This window comes from Aotus nancymaae, unplaced genomic scaffold (assembly GCF_030222135.1).
Source record: "Aotus nancymaae isolate 86718 unplaced genomic scaffold, 86718_ANA_hifiasm-v0.15.2.pri h1tg000007l, whole genome shotgun sequence".
Taxonomy (NCBI): Eukaryota; Metazoa; Chordata; class Mammalia; order Primates; family Aotidae; genus Aotus; species Aotus nancymaae.
In genome coordinates, this window is record NW_026988418.1 from 20197481 (window position 1) to 20219329 (window position 21849).

At 40.7% G+C, this 21849-nt stretch overlaps 1 protein-coding gene across 1 annotated transcript in view; it reads left to right on the plus strand.

Annotated features, from left to right (window-relative positions):
* The window catches only part of C8A (complement C8 alpha chain), a 63456-nt gene that overhangs the window by 6781 nt on the left and 34826 nt on the right, over positions 1-21849 (plus strand). Inside the window, exons 2-5 of the mRNA XM_012442817.3 lie at positions 6410-6503; positions 14413-14557; positions 15527-15674; positions 21141-21330. Coding sequence (XP_012298240.2) covers positions 6410-6503; positions 14413-14557; positions 15527-15674; positions 21141-21330 — 577 coding nt within the window. The remainder of the gene's footprint in view (positions 1-6409; positions 6504-14412; positions 14558-15526; positions 15675-21140; positions 21331-21849) is intronic.

Sequence of the window (21849 nt, forward strand, 5' to 3'; positions counted from 1 at the left end):
CCAGGAGAACCTACTCACAACTGCAAGAGCAGCACCGAGCCTTTCCTGAGGGATCTGCCCCATGCCCCAGACACCTCCCACCAGGCCCAACACTGCCACATTGGGAATCAAGTTTCAACATGAGTTTTGTTTTTTCCTCCTACTTATTACACTCATGCAATCAACTGAGTGGGGACAAAAACATCATAGCAGAGGGCAAGTAAACAAAACTAGATGACTTTCCACTAGATTTAGCAACATGGAGTTTGCTGAAGACTGAGCATTTTCAAAGTCAAATTCAAAATACCTCTATTGTATAATGGAATCTTCATGTAACTAGATGGGACTGGCTCAAGATTATACAATTAGTGATAATCAGATTTTAATATAAGCTGAGCCAATTTATTAGGATAACCCCCTGGTAATCACCAGGGTTAGGCTTTCTGATCTTCTAGCCTAGGATTGGTAGCTAATTATTTTATTTTCTAAATTGCTGAAGTGGCCACATTCTGGGTCAAGGATTTGACTTGCATGTTGCTTATTTAACTCTAGGTTTTAGGTCCTTTGCCCAATATACTGCCCTATTTTAAAATGCAGATGGGAAGCATCTCACTTGTCTGCAGCCCTATCTGGGGCCATTCAATATATTTTTGATGAAGACAGAGAGGTTTGATGAGCTTGTGTGAGATTGACAAGGTTAGAAAAAAGTTAACATGTATGCCAGACTTGTGCTCGAGACTTTACATACATGATCTCACCCCATGTTCAAAATAATCTTGCAAACTATCTTTCCTGTTTTATAGCTATAAGAAAATTGAAGTTCAGTGAGTAGCAGAAATCAGATTCAAATGCATATTTGCTGGACTCTAAACCTATTTCTCTTACATCGATGTTTCAACTGTGTTACATAGTCTTACAAATGATGCATAAAAAAAGAAACGGCCTGTGTTTCCCCACAAAATTTGGGAAATTCCGGGTTAAGCAAATTAAAATGCAGAAAATCTCTGAGTCTTGTTATTGAGCATTTTAAATCTCCAAGAATGGTATGGTGTATGCAGTTCATCCAAATGTATTTGACCATGGACCTTTTCTCCTCTTCCTCCCCAGTCCCAGTGCATATCTCAGGAACTGGTACTCTGCAGGGTACACCTTGAGAAACTCTGTAATAGCACCATATAGACTTGTGCTCATTTTACAGGTTAAAAAACTAAAAATCAGTTAAAGCAACTTGTTCATAGTAGCCCAGCAAGTTCAAGGCAAACTAGATTAGAAGCAAAGACTCCTGAGTTTCCGTGCTGTATTAAATGTCTTACTGATTGAGTAGATTTTCGCCAGCTGAGAGATGCCTTAAATATATTTTCCAAGATTTATTAGACCACAGAATTATGAATGGCTCCTTATACAGTTCTTTTGAAAAGCCATTTTGCAATATGTGCCATAAGCTCTAAAATCCCTTCAATGCAGTCATTCCACTCTACAGGATATATCTTCAATAAGTAACTTGGAATACAGAAAAACTTGAGACTCAATAATCTAATTGTTTCATATAAGGGGAGTGGAACAATGTGTATTACCATAAATAGTTTGTGTTTCTGCTCTAGTATTAAGTGGAAGAATCAGGATATAAAATGTAATACTCAGTATGACCTCAATATGTTATGAAAATAAACAGTAGAAGAAAATATAACTAAATATTAATGATGGTAAAATTTGGGGCATTTTTTTCATTTATAATCTTTCCCATGTTCCCTGTAATGATAATGAATTACTTTTATAATCATCAAAAAATGAACTACATTGAAAAATGTATTGGAATGATAAAATGTTGGTCACATTGATGTTGGCTAAAAGGTTGGAGTCCTAAATGACCTTAACGAATGGTCCTGGTGTACTTTCTGTACTCTGGCCTCAGTGGTAGCATTAGTGTGTGTGCCTCTGTCTAGACATCATGTCACAAAGCTTTTAAAACTACAGCAATACACTACCGTTCTGTCTAGGCTTTCACTTCCATCCATTAGTACTGTTTCCCTCCAGCCTGACACATAATGCAGCCTCTATGGGCTTACAATGACATTATCTTGACAGTTCCGTAGTGAGATTCAGTACTAACGCTGGAGTCCTTTCAAATTCCCAAATCTTCTCTCTATACCTTTTCTCTCTCCTTCCAAATTCCATGTTCCCACACTTCAAACTTTTATTATTAGAGCAGTCTATTAGAAAAATGACATGTGGAAGAAACCCTGAACCATTTGAATTTGTCTAGATACCAGGATCTAATTTAATTTAGATTATAAGAATCAGGGTCAAATAAATATCTCAACAATGTCACTGTCTATATTCCAATAATTGGTTTTCTTTTCCTTCTCTCCCTCTCTCTCTCCTTTCTCTCCCTCCCTCCCTTCCTTCCTTCTTTTCCTCCCTCTTTCCCTTTCTTCTTTTCTTTTCTTTCATACATATGTACTGAGCACTTTCCATGGGTCTGGCCCATAATAAGTACTGGGAGCTCAGTAGCAAATATAGACAGTGTCTGCATTCATAGAGATAGAGTCTGGTGGAGAAGAAATAAATTACACAAATATTGCAAGTTTGATAATTAAGTATTGAGATGTGCAGAGATTGACCAAATCATATGAAGGAGGCTTTCAACCAGTCTGGGTATCAGGAAATATTTCCCTAAGGAATTGATGTTTATGGTGAGAATGAAAGATATATAGGAATTAACCTAAGTAAAGAGGTAGATAATTGGATTCATTCATTGGATAATTGAGATTTACAGTTAGGTGTGATTGAGGGGACAGTGGGGTCTAGGTGTTTATAATATAGGTAAGATTGTAAAGTAATGAATCATGGAATCAATACTGGTCATAAAGATAAATAAAGATGAGAGAGGGTCTTATTGAAAGGGAGGAAGCTTAGATGTTGAGATATTGGAGATCCCAAAGAGGTTCAAGAAAAAGTGCAGTGGAATCCCCTTAAGCATATAAGATAGAACAACAAGAGGCTGTGGAGCCCACAAGTAATTGTTCACAGGTGATTCATAATTAATGACTTGGAAAAGTTGTTTTAGAGAGTGAGAAATTTCAGAATATGAAGTGACGATAGTAGAGTGAAGAAAAGATTATTATAGAGAAGGAAGAGAAGCAATTGAGAGACCAGAGAGTTGGATGACTCATTTATAGGGATGAGGAGCTCTCAGTATGATGACAGGAATTGAGGGATGGGGAAGATTGTGAGCCGGGCACTGAAGTTTTCTTTGAAGGGATGGGAGAGCTGGTTCACGCTAGCACCATGTTACATATCAGAGTTTCCCAAAATGTGCTCTGCAGACCCCAGGAAGTCCCCAGTATCTTCTCAGGGGACCTGTAAGTTCAAAACAGTTTTCATAATAACAGTAAGACATTATTTTCCCCCTTTACTGTGTTTATAGTTGCACTAGTGGTACGGAAGCACCAGCGGATAAAACTGCTGGGGCCTTGGTCAAAATCAAGGCGGTCGCACTAGACTTGTAGGAAAAAAAACCACACACACACCTAAGTTTTACTTAAGACAGTCCTTCTATCCAGGAGCACTGGCTCACGCCTGTAATCCCAGCACTTTGTGGGGGCCGAGGCGGGTGGATCATTTGAAGTCAGGAGTTCGAGACCAGCCTGGCCAACATGGTGAAACCCTGTCTCTACTAAAAATACAAAAATTAGCCAGGAGGTAGTGGCACGTGTCTGTAACCCCAGCTACTTGGGAGGCTGAGTCAGGAGAATCACTCAATCCTGGGAAGCAGAAGTTGCAGTAAGCCAAGAGCAAGCCATTGCACTCCAGTCTGGGTGACAGAGTGAGACCCTGTCTCAAAAAAAAAGAAAAAGAAAAAAAAAGAAAGAAAGTCCTAGAAGCAGTAAGAATTGTTAATTTTATTAAACCTCAATCCTTGAATATATGTGACTTAAATAGTCTATGTAACAAAATGGGAAGAATGAATAAAGAAATCACTAAGTATGATGGTTGTCTTGAGGAAAAGCAGTTGTTTGAGCTGTAAGTTAAGGTAGCCACTTGTCTTAGTTTGGACTACTGTAACAAATTACCATAGACTGGATGGCTTAAGCAGCAAACATTTATTCTTCACAGTTCTGGAAAATGGGAAGTCCAAGATCAAGGCGCTGGCACATTCAGTGTCTGGTGAAGGCCTACTTCTTCAGTTAACAGGTGGTCATCTTCTAGCTGTGTCCTCGTGTGGTGGAAGGGATGTGGGAGGTCCCTGTGGTCTCTTTAATGAGGACACTAATTCCATTCATGAAGCCTTCACCCTCACAACCTAGTCACCTTCCAAAAGCCCCACCTCCTAATATCATCAGATTGGGGATTAGGTTTCAAAATTAGGATAAATTTTAAGGGGAAATAAACATCAGTCCATAAGACCACTTTTTTCCTGGAACACCATTTTTTCTTGATGAAAAAACTGCCAAACTATGATAATTTGGGTTTAGATATTTGGCATGCATTGTATAAAAAAATGCAGAGACCCTATCCTTTCAAGGAAAATGAATAACATTACTTGCTACTAACGACAAGATTTGAGCTTCTATGAGAAAATTAAAATTTTGGGAAACATATCTACCACCATGAACTTGATGAGATCACTGGTGACATTAACAAGTTTGATGTTTAGATTTTATACAGTGAAATGCATTAATATTTGTAAGGCACATACTCAGTGAACCATTATTTTCCCAATTTCAAGTGCCTGATGTTATAAAATTTTTATATGAGCACAAGTTCCATTCAAAGTGCATAGAGACCAGTGGATTTTAATGTGACAGAGAACAAAAATTTCATTGATATGCTTTCAGGTTTCACATGCAACTTACATGTAAGAAATTGCCACTTGTCAAGTTTTCATGTAATACCAAAGGAGAATATCCACAGTTATTGGAAAAGGCTGTTAAAACACTTCTCCCTTTTTCAACTACATAGCCGTGTAAGACTGAATTTTCTTCATAGATTTCAACCAAAATAATATATAGCAATAGATTGGATGAAGAAGCATAAATGAGATTCTAGCTACTTTTTACTAAACCAGACATTAAAGGGATTTGCAAAAATGTGCATTTATGATAACATGTAATAAGTTATTGTAATTTTAAATAAGTTATTAAACAAATATTTTTAAAATTTCTCAGTTTTAATTTTGAATTCGGTGAATATTGGTAGATCTAGCCTACTTATCAGCTCTTTGGGGTCTTTAGTAATTTGCTGAAATGTAAAGGTGTCCTGAGACCAAAAATTTGAGAACCAGAGTTAAAGGTAGACAAAATTTTCTGGACTCTTCCATGGCTCCTTGTGCAGAGTTTCAACTTAGGTGTCATTATTCATCAAACTCATTACATAATTAGCATGAGATTTGAAACACTTTCTTTTCCTACACTAGGGAGATAATCATGTCATTTATCACAGCAGAGGTTGCCTGGCTTTCAGAGGCTGTGGTAATTCTAGTATTAACAGACAATGTTCCCACTTTTCCCAGTGGGCCAACCTGGCTTTGAAGTTGTAGCAGTGGTGCTATGGGAAGAGGATAACGTGGAAGCCAGGCAAGCGTGTGGCTTGTCCCCCTTTCCCTGAGTAGGCTTTTTAATTGGTGAGGAGGAAGCATGGGGTAAAAGAAGGATCATGGCCTTGGAGATGATACACTCTCTCACGTCTGTTGGCAGATTCATAAAATGAGGCAGTAGCCTAATGAGGAGCAGGAAATGGGCTTTGCCATCAAACCAAGTAGTTTCGATTTTCCCTCCCTCGTTCCTGGGATGACTTCGAGGCTATTTAGCTTTTAGAAATCCCAGCTTTCTTACACTGTACATAAAATAGATCTAATAATATTTATCTCTAAGGATTGTTATAGGGATTAAATAATTCACATAATGTCCCAGCATGTAGTAATGAAAGTCATCTTGTAGTAACCCTTTCATAAGCATTTCAATACACTTTCAATGACCCTTTTAGGTATTGTTATTTTTAACGTAGTTTTGCAGATGGAAAAGCTGTAGTTCAGAGACATTAAGTAATTTACTCAAGTTTTCAAAGTCAGCAAGTGGTTAAGATTCAAACCCAATCCTCTTACCCCAGACTCCACATTCTTAACCACTGAGCATTCTGCTACTTTAACTCTTCAAAAATTGTTAGGCCTCTTTCATATTCTTCTCTCTAAAATTATAATAATTTGATGCATGGGAGAATGATATAGTATTAAAGGGATAATTTATATAACCCTCTAGCACCATACACTCTCTCATTTCTGTTGGCATTTCTACATAAAGTAGGAGTACAATAAATGTTCATTCTTCATTTCATCCAAACTATGTTTTACTGGAAGGAAAATGTACACAGCTTTCTGGTTTGCTTATATTTTACATCTCAAAATTGATGCAGGGATAATTCCTTTCTTTAGGAGAGTAAGACGGGCAGCTACACCCTCAGCAGTTACCTGCCAACTGAGCAGCTGGTCAGAGTGGACAGATTGCTTTCCATGCCAGGACAAAAAGGTAAGACACTTACAGCCAGTTTTGGGGCATTTCACATTTGATATGTGTATTAGGCATTCAAATGGAGATTAAGCTGTTGGGGCTCTATGTCTAGGGATCGGGGAGAAATTGGATCTAGAAATCGTTCTTTGAAAGCCATTGTACATGGATGTGAAACTTGTTTCTGCGTCTCCCAATTTTGTTTGTAAGGTACTGTTGGGTGAGGCTGCAACAGTTGTGTGTTATGGCTCATAGGCAGAAAAGTCACATCTGTGCATGGGCACATTTATCCCTCTCTGGGTCCTGGCCAATCTATTGCTCACTAATGAGGGTCATCTGGAAGGACTAATGGTTTAGAAACAAAATACCAAGCTGCCCATGAGAAGATGAGATAATCCAGGGGATGTCCTAGAGTGTGTTCTTGAGAATTCCACTTTCATTTATTGAAAAGACTAACACACCCAATGAACAGAGGTGTATCTACTTTGCCTATCTAAATGGTTTTGAATAGTTCAAAATGATCCCTAATACCACTGACATATAAAGGGAAGAGGGATGTTGGGAGCCCTCCACTCAGGCAGAGGGGAGTATCAAAATTCTGACTTTGTTCCGAATCACTGGCTCATAGTAATAATTAAACACGGTCAGCCAGGTGTGATGGCTCACACCTGTAATCCCAGCATTTTGGGAGGCTGAGGCAGGAGGATTACTTGAGCCCAGTAGTTCAAGACTGGCCTGAGCAACATAACAAGACTTGACCTCTACAAAAAATACACACACACACAAAATTAGCTGGGCATGGCAGTGCATACTCATAGTCCCAGCTACTCAGGAGGCTGAAGCAGGAGGATCACTTGAGCCCAGGTGTTTGCGGCTGCAGTGAGCTTGGATTGTGCCACTGCACTCTAGCTTAGGTGACAGAGTCAGACCTTGTCTCATAAATAAATACGTATATAATAAAACACAGTGTATATTCTAGTCTGTTTTATTATTGTTTTAAAATTCCCTTCAGACACACATGCCTATATTAGATACTCCCTTCCCACTCGGCATACCACTCACTGCCTGAACTTTGTCTATTAGCACATTACTGCCAAGTTTAAATGTTAAGATTCAGTTCCGCAGTTTAGATCTGGCTTTGCCTCTTATCTGCTTTATTACTTCGGGAACATTTTTAATCATCTCTGTGCCTCAGTTTCCTTATGTGTAAATTGGAGTAGTAGGGTACCTACCTTCTAGAGTTATTGTGAGCAATACATGAGTAATGCACACAAAGGCCTTCTCATGCATCTGGCTTAGAATATGTGTTTAAGGAATGCCAGCTGTTTTTCTTTCCTTCTTTTATTTTTTATTTTTATTTCAATAGCTTTTGGGGAACATGCGGGTTTTGGTTACATGGTTAAGTTCTTTAGTGGTGATTTCTGAGATTTTGGTGCATCCATCACCCAAACAGTGTACACTATACCCAATGTGTAGTCTTTTATCCCTTATCTGCCTCCCACCCTTCCCCCTGAGCCCCCAAAGTCCATTATATTATTCCTATGCCTCTGCATCCTCATAGCTTAGCTCTCACTTCTAAGTGAGAAGATATGATATTTGGTTTTCAATTTCTGAGTTATTTCACTTACAATAATGGCCTCCAAGTCCATCCAAGTTGCTGCAAAGGCCATTAATTTCATTCCATTTTAAGGTTGAGTAGTATTCCATGGTGTATATATACCACACTTTCTTTATCCACTCATTGGCTTATGGGCATTTAGGTTTGTTCTATATTTTTGCAATTGTGAATTGTGCTGCTATAAACATGCAGCACGGTCTCTTTTGCATATAATGACATTTTTTTCCATTAGGTAGATAAGCAGTAGTGAGATTGCTGGACCAAATGGTAGTTCTACTTTTGGAATGCCAGCTGTTTTTCTAATAACTATCTGTGCCTTCCTCTTCATCCCCCTGTCCCATTACCTTGAATTAATCCCTGCTTTTCTCTCACCGGGGTTCTTGCAGTGTTTGCAAATGGTCATCCTGCCTCCAGACCCACCCCTTGTTAGACAGAGAGGTGCTCAGTGAATGTTTCTGATGAGTTACTCAAAATTGAAGAGCTAGTAAGTGGTGGAAACACATACAATTTGGACCTAGCTCATTCAACATCAAAGCCTGAAATTTGTTATTCTGCCTCTCTAATCTGAGAAATGCTGAAGAATCTTAGACTACTCCTGTTTAAAAGTCTCTGATCCCTACATGCTCATTTTGCTCTGACATCCTGTATTGGTTTCTAGAGTCAACTGGAACAAATTGTCACAAACTTGGTGGCTTAAAACAACAGAAATGTATTCTCTTACAGTTCTGGAGGCCAGAAGTCTGAAATCAAGGTATCAGCAGACCCATGCTCCCTCTTAGAGGTGATAGAAGGGACTCTGTTATTAGGCTGGTGCAAAAGTAACTACAGTTTTTGCGTTAAGTAACAGTAAAAACCGCAATTACTTTTGCAGCAACCTGATATTTGCCTCTTCCAGCTTCTGGTGGTGTTGACAATCCTTACCTTGTGGCTGTATCACTGCAATCTCTGCCCCCCGGTCACACTGCTGCCTCCTCTTCTGTGCGTCTTCTCCTCTGTGTGTCTGCCTGTAATCTCTCTCTGCCTTCTTCTTACAAAGACACTATGATGGTACTTAGTGCAATCCAGGCAATCCAGGGTAATATCTTCATCTCAAAAACTTTAATAATGTCTGCAATGGCCAGTTTTCCAAATAAGATAACTTTTACAGGTTCCATGAATTAGGACTTGCTATCTTTGTGTGGCCATTATTCAACCTGTTATACATCCTAAGTTAAATTTTCCATATTGATTTTAGTTTAGATAGCAGGTAGCACAAGAGAATGACTTGCAGTTTAAATCAGAATAGAATTATTTCCTTAGTGACTCAGAAAGACATATGTCTTTAAAGTAATTCTTAAAATAATTAATTCTGTTATTAAGTGAAATACCACCCTAGCTTTTTTTTAATTAATATATTTCTTCTCAAAATCATACAAACAAAGATGTACATTCTTGGAAGGAAACATTATCTACCAGCTAGAAAAGAAAATTACATCTTAATAATCCCAACCATGGGCAATGGCATGGAGATGTCCCTAAGGGAATATTGGCACCAACCTTCCTGCGACACAAAAATCTTCATTATTTGGCCAGGCGCGGTGGCTCATGCCTGTAATCCCAGCACTTTGGGAGGCCGAGGCGGGTGGATCATGAGGTCAAGAGATCGAGACCATCCTGGTCAACATGGTGAAACCCTGTCTCTACTAAAAATACAAAAAATTAGCTGGGCATGGTGGCGCGTGCCTGTAATCCCAGCTACTCAGGAGGCTGAGGCAGAAGAATTGCCTGAACCCAGGAGGCGGAGGTTGCAGTGAGCCGAGATCGCGCCATTGCACTCCAGCCTGGGTAACAAGAGCAAAACTCCGTCTAAAAAAAAAAAAAAATCTTCATTATTTGATAGCAACCTAGAAAAGAGTGAATCAATGGGGATGAACCTTATGGCTTGCACCATCATTCCCAGTATAGATACTATAAGAAGGATGACAATGGCAATAGACACTATTTATTAAGTAATATATATGTACCAGACAATTGTGTAAATGCCTTAAATAAATTATCTTGTTTGACTTTCACAGCCAACTGTAGATGACAGACATCATCATCCACTTTGTTTAGGTCATCCATTAAGAACATGACAGAGCTTTGATTTAAAACTTGGTCAGTCTGACTCCAAAAAGCTTCAGTGGCTGACCACTCTACACTACTGCCTCCCACTGAACCATCCCGGAGAATAATGAGTGACACAAGTGGTCACTTACTCCAGTTCCTTCTGAAGTAGCCCAACAGCTGGATACAAGAATGATGATGGCATTGATAACTACTACTGTTGAGTGTATAGCAGGAACCAGGCAAAGTGGTGATTTCTTTACACGTATTATTACAAATCTTTGCAATACTCTCAGATATGTTTCATTTTACAAATGAGAAAACAGGATCAGAGATGTGAAGTAGTTTACCCAGTGATGCATGTACAGTAGGTGGCAGAACAGGAATTCTAACCCAGCTCAAAATGGGATTCCCATAATATACTTAACTTCATAAATGTGTGAAGACCCAGCACTTTGGGAGGCCGAGGCGGGTGGATCACGAGGTCAAGAGATTGAGACCACCTGGTCAACATGGTGAAACCCCGTCTCTACTAAAAATACAAAAATTAGCTGGGCACGGTGGCGCATGCCTGTAATCCCAGCTACTCAGGAGGCTGAGGCAGGAGAATTGCCTGAACCCAGGAGGCGGAGATTGCAGTGAGCCGAGATCGCGCCATTGCACTCCAGCCTGGGTAATGAGAGCGAAACTCCGTCTCAAAAAAAAAAAGAAATGTAAAGTATTTGGTCAATTGTAGGCACTCAATCGTAACCACCATCACCGTTATCAAGTTGGTAGCTACAGGTTTTAAAAATCTAATGTAATTTTTACAGTAAGAAAGAAAATCTGCTGCTAATTCAAAGGAGTCCTTGGGAACAAGTACATACCATGTCCGATTTCAAATAACGTTGTGTGTTATTTGTTTGGAGAAGTTTATGCCCTTACTAAGCTATATCAAAACTGTCCCTGTAAGTCAACCATGAAAGCGCTGCAGAACAGTGGCATGTGCCAGATCCCTGTTGCTTATTTAACTGTGAACTCCTCACCCCACAGCATGTACAACTGATATGCTAAGGTATCCTCGCACCAATTCTCAGGCTTAAATTTTTGTGAAAGAAGCAAAAATATAATTTAGAATGACCTAACTGGAATATTCCAAGCAACAGTATTTTCTTTCTTTGGACTTTGGATAAATGTCTCTACAATTCGCTCCCAACCTCACTCTCAATGAAGTGGAATTATAAGCACAATATATTTATAATAAAAAGCTGTAATAAAAATAGATGTCGTGTAATGGCAAATAGTCCTCTGAGTTGGAGGGCACTATTCTGAACATAATGTCCTTGTTAGACATTCCAGTCTCATGACATTGGATATCTACTCAGTGGTGGCCATGTTAAAAAGTCTGAGACACGGCTGGGCGCGGTGGCTCACACCTGTAATCCCAGCACTTTGGGAGGCTGAGGCAGGCAGATCATGAGGTCAGGAGATCGAGACCATCCTGGCCAACATGGTGAAACCCTGTCTCTACTAAAAAATACAAAAATTAGCTGGGCATGGTGGTGCGCGCCTGTAGTCCCAGCTACTTGGGAGGCTGAGGCAGGAGAATTGCTTGAACCCGAGAGGCGGAGATTGCAGTGAGCCGAGAACGCGCCACTGCACTCCAGCCTGGCTGGCAACAAAGTGAGACTCTGTCTCAATTAAAAAAAAAAAAAAAAAAAAAAAGTCTGACATGCTTTTCCTCAAATAACATGTAAGATTAGTTGTTGATAAAGGAAAAATACAGAAAAAAATTTAAGATAGTATGTCTTAAGTTTCAAGTAGAAAATGGAGGCAATAAGATCTATAAGAGTTCATAAGAAAGTCAAACCTTTGGGGTACGAATTGTAAGAAAGAGGGTGAACAATCCTGAAAGACTTCCTGGGGGAAAACAGGCTTTAAGCTATATTTTAAAGGAAGGAAAGATTTGAAAGTGACATGCGAAGTCATTCTAAGAAGAAAAACCATGAACAAGATTCTACAGCCAGGAATAAACATAGTATGTCTAGGAACAATGAACAAGATATATTTGGCTGAAGTTACAGCTTCATGTAAGGAAATTATAAGAAATGTATTTAATGTGGATAGCAGTTACACTTTAAAGAGTGGGAATGACTAAATATTTCTGAACAGAGGAAGTAGCAGATAAACCAGTGTTCTTGGAAGGCACATCTAGAAATAAACTGACGTGAAGAAAGGATAAAAAAGAAAGAAAGAAAATTGACTCTATGTTTGTATGCTGATCACTCCTTTCTTTTCTGTGCTGAGGGGCAAGAGTGTGGGTGGAAAATTAAAATATCCTGATATTCCCCAACTGGTCATTCATTTTAATCTCTCCCCACAGAGTTTACAAATCTCTTACTGCTGTTATAACTGAAAGGCAGGACAGGTCTATGGACAGGTTTGACCTTCACCTCTCCTTGCTACCTTTGCCACTTTGCTGATGAGCAGCTAAGGAGACAGAGGTGGACAAGAAGAGGGGTGAACTGCATTGCTCCACAGCTCCCCCATGGAATCACCTGGAAAGACTGCACCGATAACAGTAACAACGTGAAAACCACCTCTGCTTATTGAGCACCAATAATATACCAGAAACAAGGCTGGGGGCTTCTTCACACATTCTCTTATTCAGAGGTCACACAGTCCTTTCAAGGGAAAGTGCCATTACACCCATTTCACACAGTAGAAGACAGAAGTTCAGAGAAGGGAAGTGGCTGGCTCATGGTCAGTAGGTAAGCAAATTTGGGACTTGAACCCAAGTCTATCTAATCCCCAATGTCCATGCTCTGTCAACTGCAGGACACAGGTGGAAAGATATTAGTCATTATAATCAGGCAAGTCATTTAGCTCACCCACCTCATTTCACAGATTTAGAAATGAATCAAAAAAGTACCAGCCACTGATACTTCACACAGCAAGTAAGAAATTGATTCAGGCAGGAAACTCACTTCTCTTGCTGCTCGAATCATTGCTTTCTTATCCACATACCAATATTCTTAAAGGAAGGGCCCGTGGGCTGAGCAAGGGAGAGAGGCACCAGGAAATACAGGGCTGCACGTCCTCTTATCGGCCACTGTGTGGTTGCTATCCATACTGCGTGTTTTGTATTAATTCACATTTTATGGCCTCAACTAGACTTTAAGCTTCTTGAAAGTAGGAATAGTTCTTCATGTTCCTCTGAATATCCTAGTGTTCAGTTCTCTCCTTCTACACTGTACACTATATAGAAAGCATGATTATGAAACCCTAAAGTCCCAAGATTGGTGTGCATTGAAATTCCTTCCTTTACCTGCAGTCAAAGGTGGACCCAGGGACTCAAATGATGTCTTCAGAGCTCTCTTTGTCTCTCTATCTCTTGGACAGGTACGTTCTACATAATAGGCAAGGCATCTACAACTTGATGGCCACAGCTTCCAACAATTCCAGGAAAAAGAAGCTGTTTTTTTTCTAAAATAAAATCCCCAGAGAGAACTATAATTGGATGGGGTTGAGTCATGTGCCAATCCCTGAAGCAATGATTACAACTAGGCAGATGTGATGCTTTGGTGAACCAGGCCTGGTTCATACCCAGACATCCCTGTGACTGAGGAGGTGAGGTCATTCTCACCTGAACCGTAGGAGATATATCCCAAGGGAAGAGGGGAATTCCAGGGCCAGAAGAAATGTGGCAAAGAAAAAGCCACAGATGTCTTCTAAACGTGCCTCTTGAGTACCTGACCTTGGATCAAGTGCCAATTGTATGAGGCCAAATAAGACATGATCCTCTCTTCTCTACCTCCATATGCAAATTGCTCACAGACTGGTGGGAGAGATGGAGAACTACATGGATGCTCAATTGCGACCTCATATGGCAAGTGTTAGTAGAGAGGGAAGCAAGCAACCTGCAGAATGTTACCGAACGATGAATAGGAATTTAACTGCTTCAAGAAGAGGGAACAGAGGTTCTTCCTAGCAAGTAGGAAGACCCTAGAAATACCTTGTCCAAGCCTTTCATTTGATGCTTGGAGGCCTTATTTAACATTCCAGTTGGTGATTGTGCCACTTCTGGTGACACATCACTGATTATACACATCCCTCAAAAGACAGCTTTGCAGGCAGCTGTCAATCATTAGATAGTTATTTCTTGTTGAGCTGAGACCTGGATGCACAAATCTTGGTTGATTGAATGATTAATTGACAAGAATGTGTCTTGTTCAAAATCTGATTTAGTATCGATACCGGAGCCTCTTGCAGCCAAACAAGTTTGGGGGAACCATCTGCAGTGGTGATGTCTGGGATCAAGCCAGCTGCTCCAGTCTTACAACTTGTGTAAGGCAAGAACAGTGTGGGCAGGATTTCCAATGTAAAGAGACAGGTGAGTAGCATTCCAGCAGGATTACAGCTGTGCCTGTCAAAAGTGACATGTGAAACACTTCCCCAGGGGGATTATTAAAATGCATACCCCTGAGCCCTTACTCTAGAGATCGCCATTCTGTAAGTTTGGGATGGGTCCTAGGAATCTGCATTTTAAGCCAAGCCAGCAGTCCAAGTAATTTTGCTTCAACTTTGTCGGAACATCTGTTGATTCATTTAGAAAAGGGACACCATCCATTCATTTATCCACTCATTGAACAAATATTATTTGCTACATATTATGTGCCAGAGGGTATGTTACCTGCCGTTAACATAGACATGAAAAAAATAGTGCACCTTACCTTGATATACCCCTAGTCTAGAGACCTAGAAGGACTTAATTACGATACGGTGTGATAGCCATGGGCACACACATGTGCATGGTTTAGTGGAACTTTCTAGCAGGAGGTTCCCAAATCTGCTTTGGGCAGTCTGGGTGGGCTTCAAAACTGTACTTGAGTAGAGACTTGGGAAACAAAATGGAACTTTCTAGGAGAAAGAACATGCAAAACATGGGGATCAGAGACTCCCAATCAGTCCAGAATGTTTGCAGCATCAAGGCTTTGGGAAGAGAGATAGGTGATGGGCAGGAAGGTAACCAGTGCCCAGACTGTGGCATTTGGAAGAAGAGGAATGGGGAGCCACTGGAGGATACTGAGCAAGAGGATTACATGGGCAGACTGGCCTTTTAGAAAGATCACTGGGGCTGCCATGTGGAGAATTACAGAGAGAGAGAAAATCAGGCAATGCTCAAGTTGGGGGGCTGCAGGTGGGAGCTCATGAGGCTGGAAGGAAGGCTGAGGCAGTGAGAACAGAAAGAGCATGAGGCAGATGGGAGTTTTATTTCAGAGGCAGAAGGACTTATTGATTGTGAGTGTGGGTCTGAAGGGAGAGAGGAATCCAGGGAGCAGCCACAGTCTCTCCTCTCCAGGTCGCTGTCTGAAACGCCACCTCCTGTGCAATGGAGACCTGGACTGCCTTGATGGCTCTGATGAGGACAATTGTGAAGACGTCAGGGCCATGGATGAAGACTGCACCCAGTACGAACCAATTCCAGGATCACAGAAGGCAGCCTTGGGGTGAGGCCCTGCCTGCTAGCTATTTAGGAGCAGGGAATGATTTGTCTTTAATAGTGAGCATTAGTTTTAGAGACAGAAGGGGGCCATTTTGGAGGGTTCCCCTGGACTGCATGCTGTGAGCTGCTCTCATTGTCCCCAGAGATGGCTTGCCCAGTCCTGCCTGTGGCACTGCCCATGCTATCCCCCCATGTCACTGCCTAAGAGTCCTATCTCTTTTAGTCCCCTTATCCTACTGCTCATCTCCCCTCACCCCAATGCCATTTTTAAGGCCCATTTTAGAAACTGCAGCTTCCATGAAGCCTTCCTGATGTCTCAGAAAGATAACTCTTCTCTGACCCAAGCCCTTTCCTTTCCAATAGCTCTGTTCACAATCTGCTTTGCACTGTAGATGCTTGCAATAACCAGGGCTAACAGTGAGACACAGTGCAGAGAAAATGGGCATGGGGTAAGACAGAGAGGGGCTTTAACCCCACTTTCCCATTGCTTACTTAAACCTCCCAACAGTTTATCTGTTGAGATGAAATCAGCCTTGATTCTAACTTCTCTTCATTCACCTTATGTTCAGGTTCAGTTCCTTGAATGTGTCACACTCTTTCCTTCTGAGCCTTAATCAGTTTGGTTTCTTCTTTCTGGAATATTCTTTCCCAAATTCCTACCTGGGTAACTCCTTAACTAATGTTATGCTCTGAATTGTGTCTCCCCCTACCCCCACATTTATGTGTCGAAGGCAGTGAGAACAGAAAGAGTATGGGGCAGATGGGAGGTTTATTTCAGAATCAATTTCATCTAAGCCCAGAACTGAAATGTCTTCCCTGCATCCAGACTTCCAAGGCCACTCTTCATCATTTGGAGCTCATGCTCTTTACCAAGTTTAGAGTCCCCAGCATGACGTTCAAGGTGTTCATTTCCAGTTTGACTAGTTGCTGCTGGTTGACTTTCACCTTCATGTAGTAACTGAACAATTTCAGTAGCACCTGACAAGAAAAGCCAGTCAAAACCCATGAGACTCCTAATGGGACTGAATTAGGAAATCGGGATTTTAGAGAGGTAATTAAGGTTAAATGAGGTCATAGGGTGGGACCCTATTTCAAGAGGATTGTTGGTTTTATAAGAAGAGAAAGATACACCAGTGATCTCTCTCTTTCCACACAAGCATTGTAAATGAGCCATGTGAGGACCCAGCGAAAAGGTGGCTGTCTTCAAGCCAGGAAGAGAGCCTGCAGCAGAAATCAACCCTGACAAGACCTTGATCTTGGACTCCTAGGCTCCAGAACCATGAGAAAATAAATGTCTGTTGTGTAGGGCACCTAGTCTGTGGTATTTTGTTGTGGCAGCCCATGCAGACTGGTACATTGAGGTACCATATCCTCTAGGTAGTCTTTGTGACAGCCCCCTCCCCTGCTCTTGACTTTGACTAGGCTGACTTAGTCCCCTCCTGTTGCTTCCAGAGCCTCCTGTGAGTCTTATTCTCCCAGCTCTTACCCAACAGGGCTGGTGACATCTGTTGGGGTGTCCATCTGCCCAGGCTAGAGGCTCCTTGTCGTCTCTGCTTCTCCAGTACCAGAACAGGGCTTAGCCCATAGTGACATCCTAGTATTGTTAGTCCTCTGCCACTCTGTCTTTGCTTAGGATCTTGTCTCCTAACTTGGAAATAAACTATTTGAGGGCAGAGGCTGCTTCTGACCCAGCTTTTTCATCTCCTCGGCCCCTGTGTCCGAGCTTGTCCTGTAATAGCCTCTCACTGAGTATTGGTTGAATTAAAACAAATCAATATGATCAGCTGGATCTTTACAGATAAGGAAATGAGGAGATGTAGTAACTGTCACAGAGTGACCCAGCTCTGTTGCAGCCCACTCAAGGACAAGTGGGAGTTCCATGAAATGCAGCCTTCATTCATTATGGTTAATTGCTCTAAGATCACAGCCCACCTACTTGATGGTATTGAACTCTGTAAGAGCATGTAGATACACGCATATAAAAAAATGAGAAAATTCTGTTTTCTTTCATACCAGTTGTATTGGTTTGCTGGGACTGCCATAACGAAACACCACAACCTAAGTGGCTTAAACAGCAACAATTTACTTTCTCACAATTCTGGAGACTAGAAGTCTGAGGTCAAGGTGTCAGCAGAGTGGTTTCTTCTGAGGCCTCTCTCTTTGGTTTGCCAATGGCTGCCTTCTCCCTGTGTCTGCACCTGTTCTTCCCTCTGTACATATCTGTGTGCTAATTTTCCCTTCTTACAAGAACACCACTCACATTGGATAAGAACCCACCCTAATGACCTCATTGTACCTTAATTACCCCTTTAAGGACTCCATCTCTAAATATAGTTGCAATCTGAGGTTTTAGGAGTTAGAACTTCAACACATGAATGTTGGGGAGACATAATCCAGCCCATGACAACATCCATAAAAGGAGTTTCTTGTTGATTTCAAAAGTGGTTGTAGAATAAACAAAAGTATGAAATATTGACATGTTGAAATGAAAAATAATCCCCTCCTTATTGGCAGACCATGGATCTCTCCCACGTGATTCAACTAGAAACATGTCAAGCACACTTTCTGAACAGTGTGCTTCACCCACACTGAATACTGAAACCAGAAAAATGGTCCTGCTCCACTCCAACCACTGACGTTTTGATGGTTCTTCTATTTATCTCTGATCTTAGAGGCCTTGCTTGATCTGATTTTCTGATTTAAGCATTTCCCAGATTAAAATTTTATTTATTGTTAGAGAAGTACTACATGTTTGAAATAAAAATTGAGAGTTTTCTTCCATCTTCTCTTACCTGCACTCCATCCAATAGCCCTCTCTTTCTTCCCTTCTTAGAGCTGACCCCTGTTTACAGTTTTGTGAAGATACTTCCAGATTATGTTAAAAAAATGCATTGACAATATGTATTATACAGAAAATATACCTGTGTGTACTGGGTATTGTAGACACAGGTATATTTTACATAAATGTGACCATGCTATACATATTGTCTGTAACTTGCATGATTTTACTTTGTAGTACAGTTTTAAGTTTTCCCCCAAATTTTTACCTCTTTTTAATAAGCAGCATAGTCTTCTATAACATAGTCAGCAAACTATGGCCTGAGGGCCAAATTCAGCCTGCTGTTCTTACAAATAAAGTTTTATTGGAACACAGCTTTCACCCTGCTATGACAGAGTTGGGTAGTTGCAACACAGTCCTGTGATCTGCGAAGCTTAAAGCATTTACTATCTGGCCCTTTATCAAAAAAAAATTCCAACTCTTCAATAATATAATTACATAATAATTTATTTGACTACTTCCTATTGAAAGATAATTAGATTCTTTCTCATATTTTCCTCTTACACACAATGCTGCAATGAACATTCTTGTACACATAGTTTTGTACACATGTGGATATTTCCACGTAGTAGATTTCCAAAGGGTAGAACTTCTTTGACTACTCCTTTCCCTTTTCTCTGGGGCTTTCACAACCATCTTTTCCAAATATATGTAGGCTTTATGCTTAGAGGTTATAGTACACTCTTAGGGATTACTGTTTCTTTGAGTTTTGTTTGGTCTGTTAAGAGGCTGTATTTATAAGCTACAGGTAGAAATGCGTTTAATGGTCAGGAAGACAGAAACTTCAGGGGAAGTAGAGGGAAGGAACCCAGATTTTACTATCAACAAAGTATAGGAAAAAATGTAGCTATGACTGGAGGCAAGTTATTTAATTTTTCTGAGCTTCAATTTCTGCATCTGCAAAATTGTCATGAGGTTGAAAGCTAATATATGCTAAACATCTAGTAGAGTATGTATTCAATTTATTGTAGTTATTACATCACTTCCACTCATATGAAGAAAGAGATAGAGAAAGAAAGAGAAAAAGGAAGTTAACATACATTGAATTTCTACAACCTGCCAGGTGCTCTATAATTATCCACTTATTCCTTTGAGGTGGGTTTTATTTGCAATTTATCTACTGCTCCTTTCCTGCCTTGTGTCTTTTCACAGAAGGCACAAACAATCCTGATGACTGCTATGCCACAGGTAGTCACTGCATGCCTTGGGAACACAGGGGAAAAAACAGCAGTCTGTCCAGAGCATGCAAAGAAGGCTGTTGATAGAAGGTGACATTTGAGTTGGCTCCTCAAGGTTAAATAGGAGTTTGAGAGACAAAAACAAGCAATAACAATATTATCTGTAGCATAAGAGGCTTTGTCAGGTCTTAGAACTCTTAGCCAACTCTGTTAACTTTCCCTTTTTAGAAAATTAAAGCTGTATTTCACCTGCTTGACATTATTTTATCTGAATGTGGTAAAACCGTCCATATAATAAAACATGGAGCCTGGGGAGATGATTTTTAAATAGTCTAGAAAGGGAAGTATGGAGAAATATTTCTGGAAGAGTATCAGGCTAGGGAAAAGTAAGTGTAATTTGTTGAATGCCTAGTATGTACTTTACTGCTGGTTTAGCTTCATATTCTCAGCCTTCAGAAAACCATGAGAGGTAGGTATTATTATGTCTATTCTTCAAATGAGGAAAATAAAATGCAGAGCACTTCTAGAGTTCAAAGTCACACAACCAGTAAGTAGCAGAGCTGGAAATTAAACAGGAGTCTCCCTGACTTTTAAACTGTGCACCCTCCACATCCCATGCTGCCTCAAAGACAATGGCCTTACTGAGGATTAAATTCTCGACCTTAGCACTATGAATTGAATCCAATATTTCAGTTATTTTTTTTAGCAGCAGAGCCCTTATACTAACGATTATACTTAATACTAACAAGTACCACCACAATGACTTTTATTCAGTCCTTAATGTATGCTGAAATCAGTTATGATTTCTTTACATGCTTCAACCCATTTATGAGGGCAGTAGTATTTAAGAAGTGCTTTACACATGACTAAACTGAGGCACAGAGAGGTTAAATGATATGGCTGAGGTCACACAGCTAGATGTGGCATAGATGGGAAATGGGCCCAGACTGGCTGCTGCCCTTGGATTCATGATATTTGTGCATATTCTCTAACTTATTCAACAAATATTTAGGGGTGCTTCCTATGTGGGAGTACAATTCTAGATGCTAAATGGGGCTGTCTAGATGATCTGGTTAAAGGAAAACTGAAGGCTCAGGCCAGCCCATTTAGTCTCCCAGTGTAACCTTAAGTGGCCCATAAGCTACTTGACGGAACTCCAGGGCTCCACAGAACATAGAGTGAGAAACTATTACTTGAATCAGCTACAACATCTTTCAGAAGACAAAATTTTATGCTACCTTTGCCTTTTCAATTCTCTCTCCTAAAAGCTGCTTTTTCTTTTTCTTTTAAATTTCCAACTTTTATTTTAGATTCAGGGGTACATGTGCAGGATGTGCAGGTTTGTTACATAGGTAAACGTGTACCATGGTGATTTGCGGCACAGATCATTCCATCACCCAGGTATTAAGCCCAGCATCCACTAGCTATTTAGAAGTTGCTTTTTTCAATGTAGGTACAATATCCTGACCCGGGAAGATGCTCAGAGTGTGTATGATGCCAGGTATTTCGGGGGCCAGTGTGAGACAGTATACAACGGGGAATGGAGGGAGCTTCGATACGACCCCACCTGTGAACGTCTCTACTATGGAGATGATGAGAAGTACTTTCGGAAACCCTACAACTTCCTGACATACCACTTTGAAGTAAGTCTGAACAGGGAGGCTCTCAGGGCTTTGTGGTGTGGTTGGCAGAGAGGGAGAGGCCTATTGGTGGAGATGCCTTGCTCTGGAAGCTTTTGTTTTCTATAAAGTTTGCAGGTGGCTGACGTCCCCTTCATACCCATTCCCACAGGTGCTTAGAGTTAAAGGGTGCTGAGAGGCAGATCATAAATGTGGCTACCCACCTGTTAAATCTTGGCTCCATTCCAAATCAATAAAATAGATCTGAGGCCCTATTCCCTGGGCTGCCAATCAGAAGACCTATTTCCAAGTTGTGGCTCTGTTAGATTATATACAAGACTGTTAACAGCTAACCCACTGGGCCCAGTTCTCTCATCTGTAGAGGGGAGGGCAGGACAGGGCATAGATGAGCAGGATTCTGAGACCTATGCTTTTGTTTCACCAAAGGCAGCTCACACTGATCATTTTCATCTCTTGGCTCTTTGTATGTGATTTTGTATGAAGCAAGGTTTCTTCTGTACAAAAGTGCTTGCCAATTGCTTT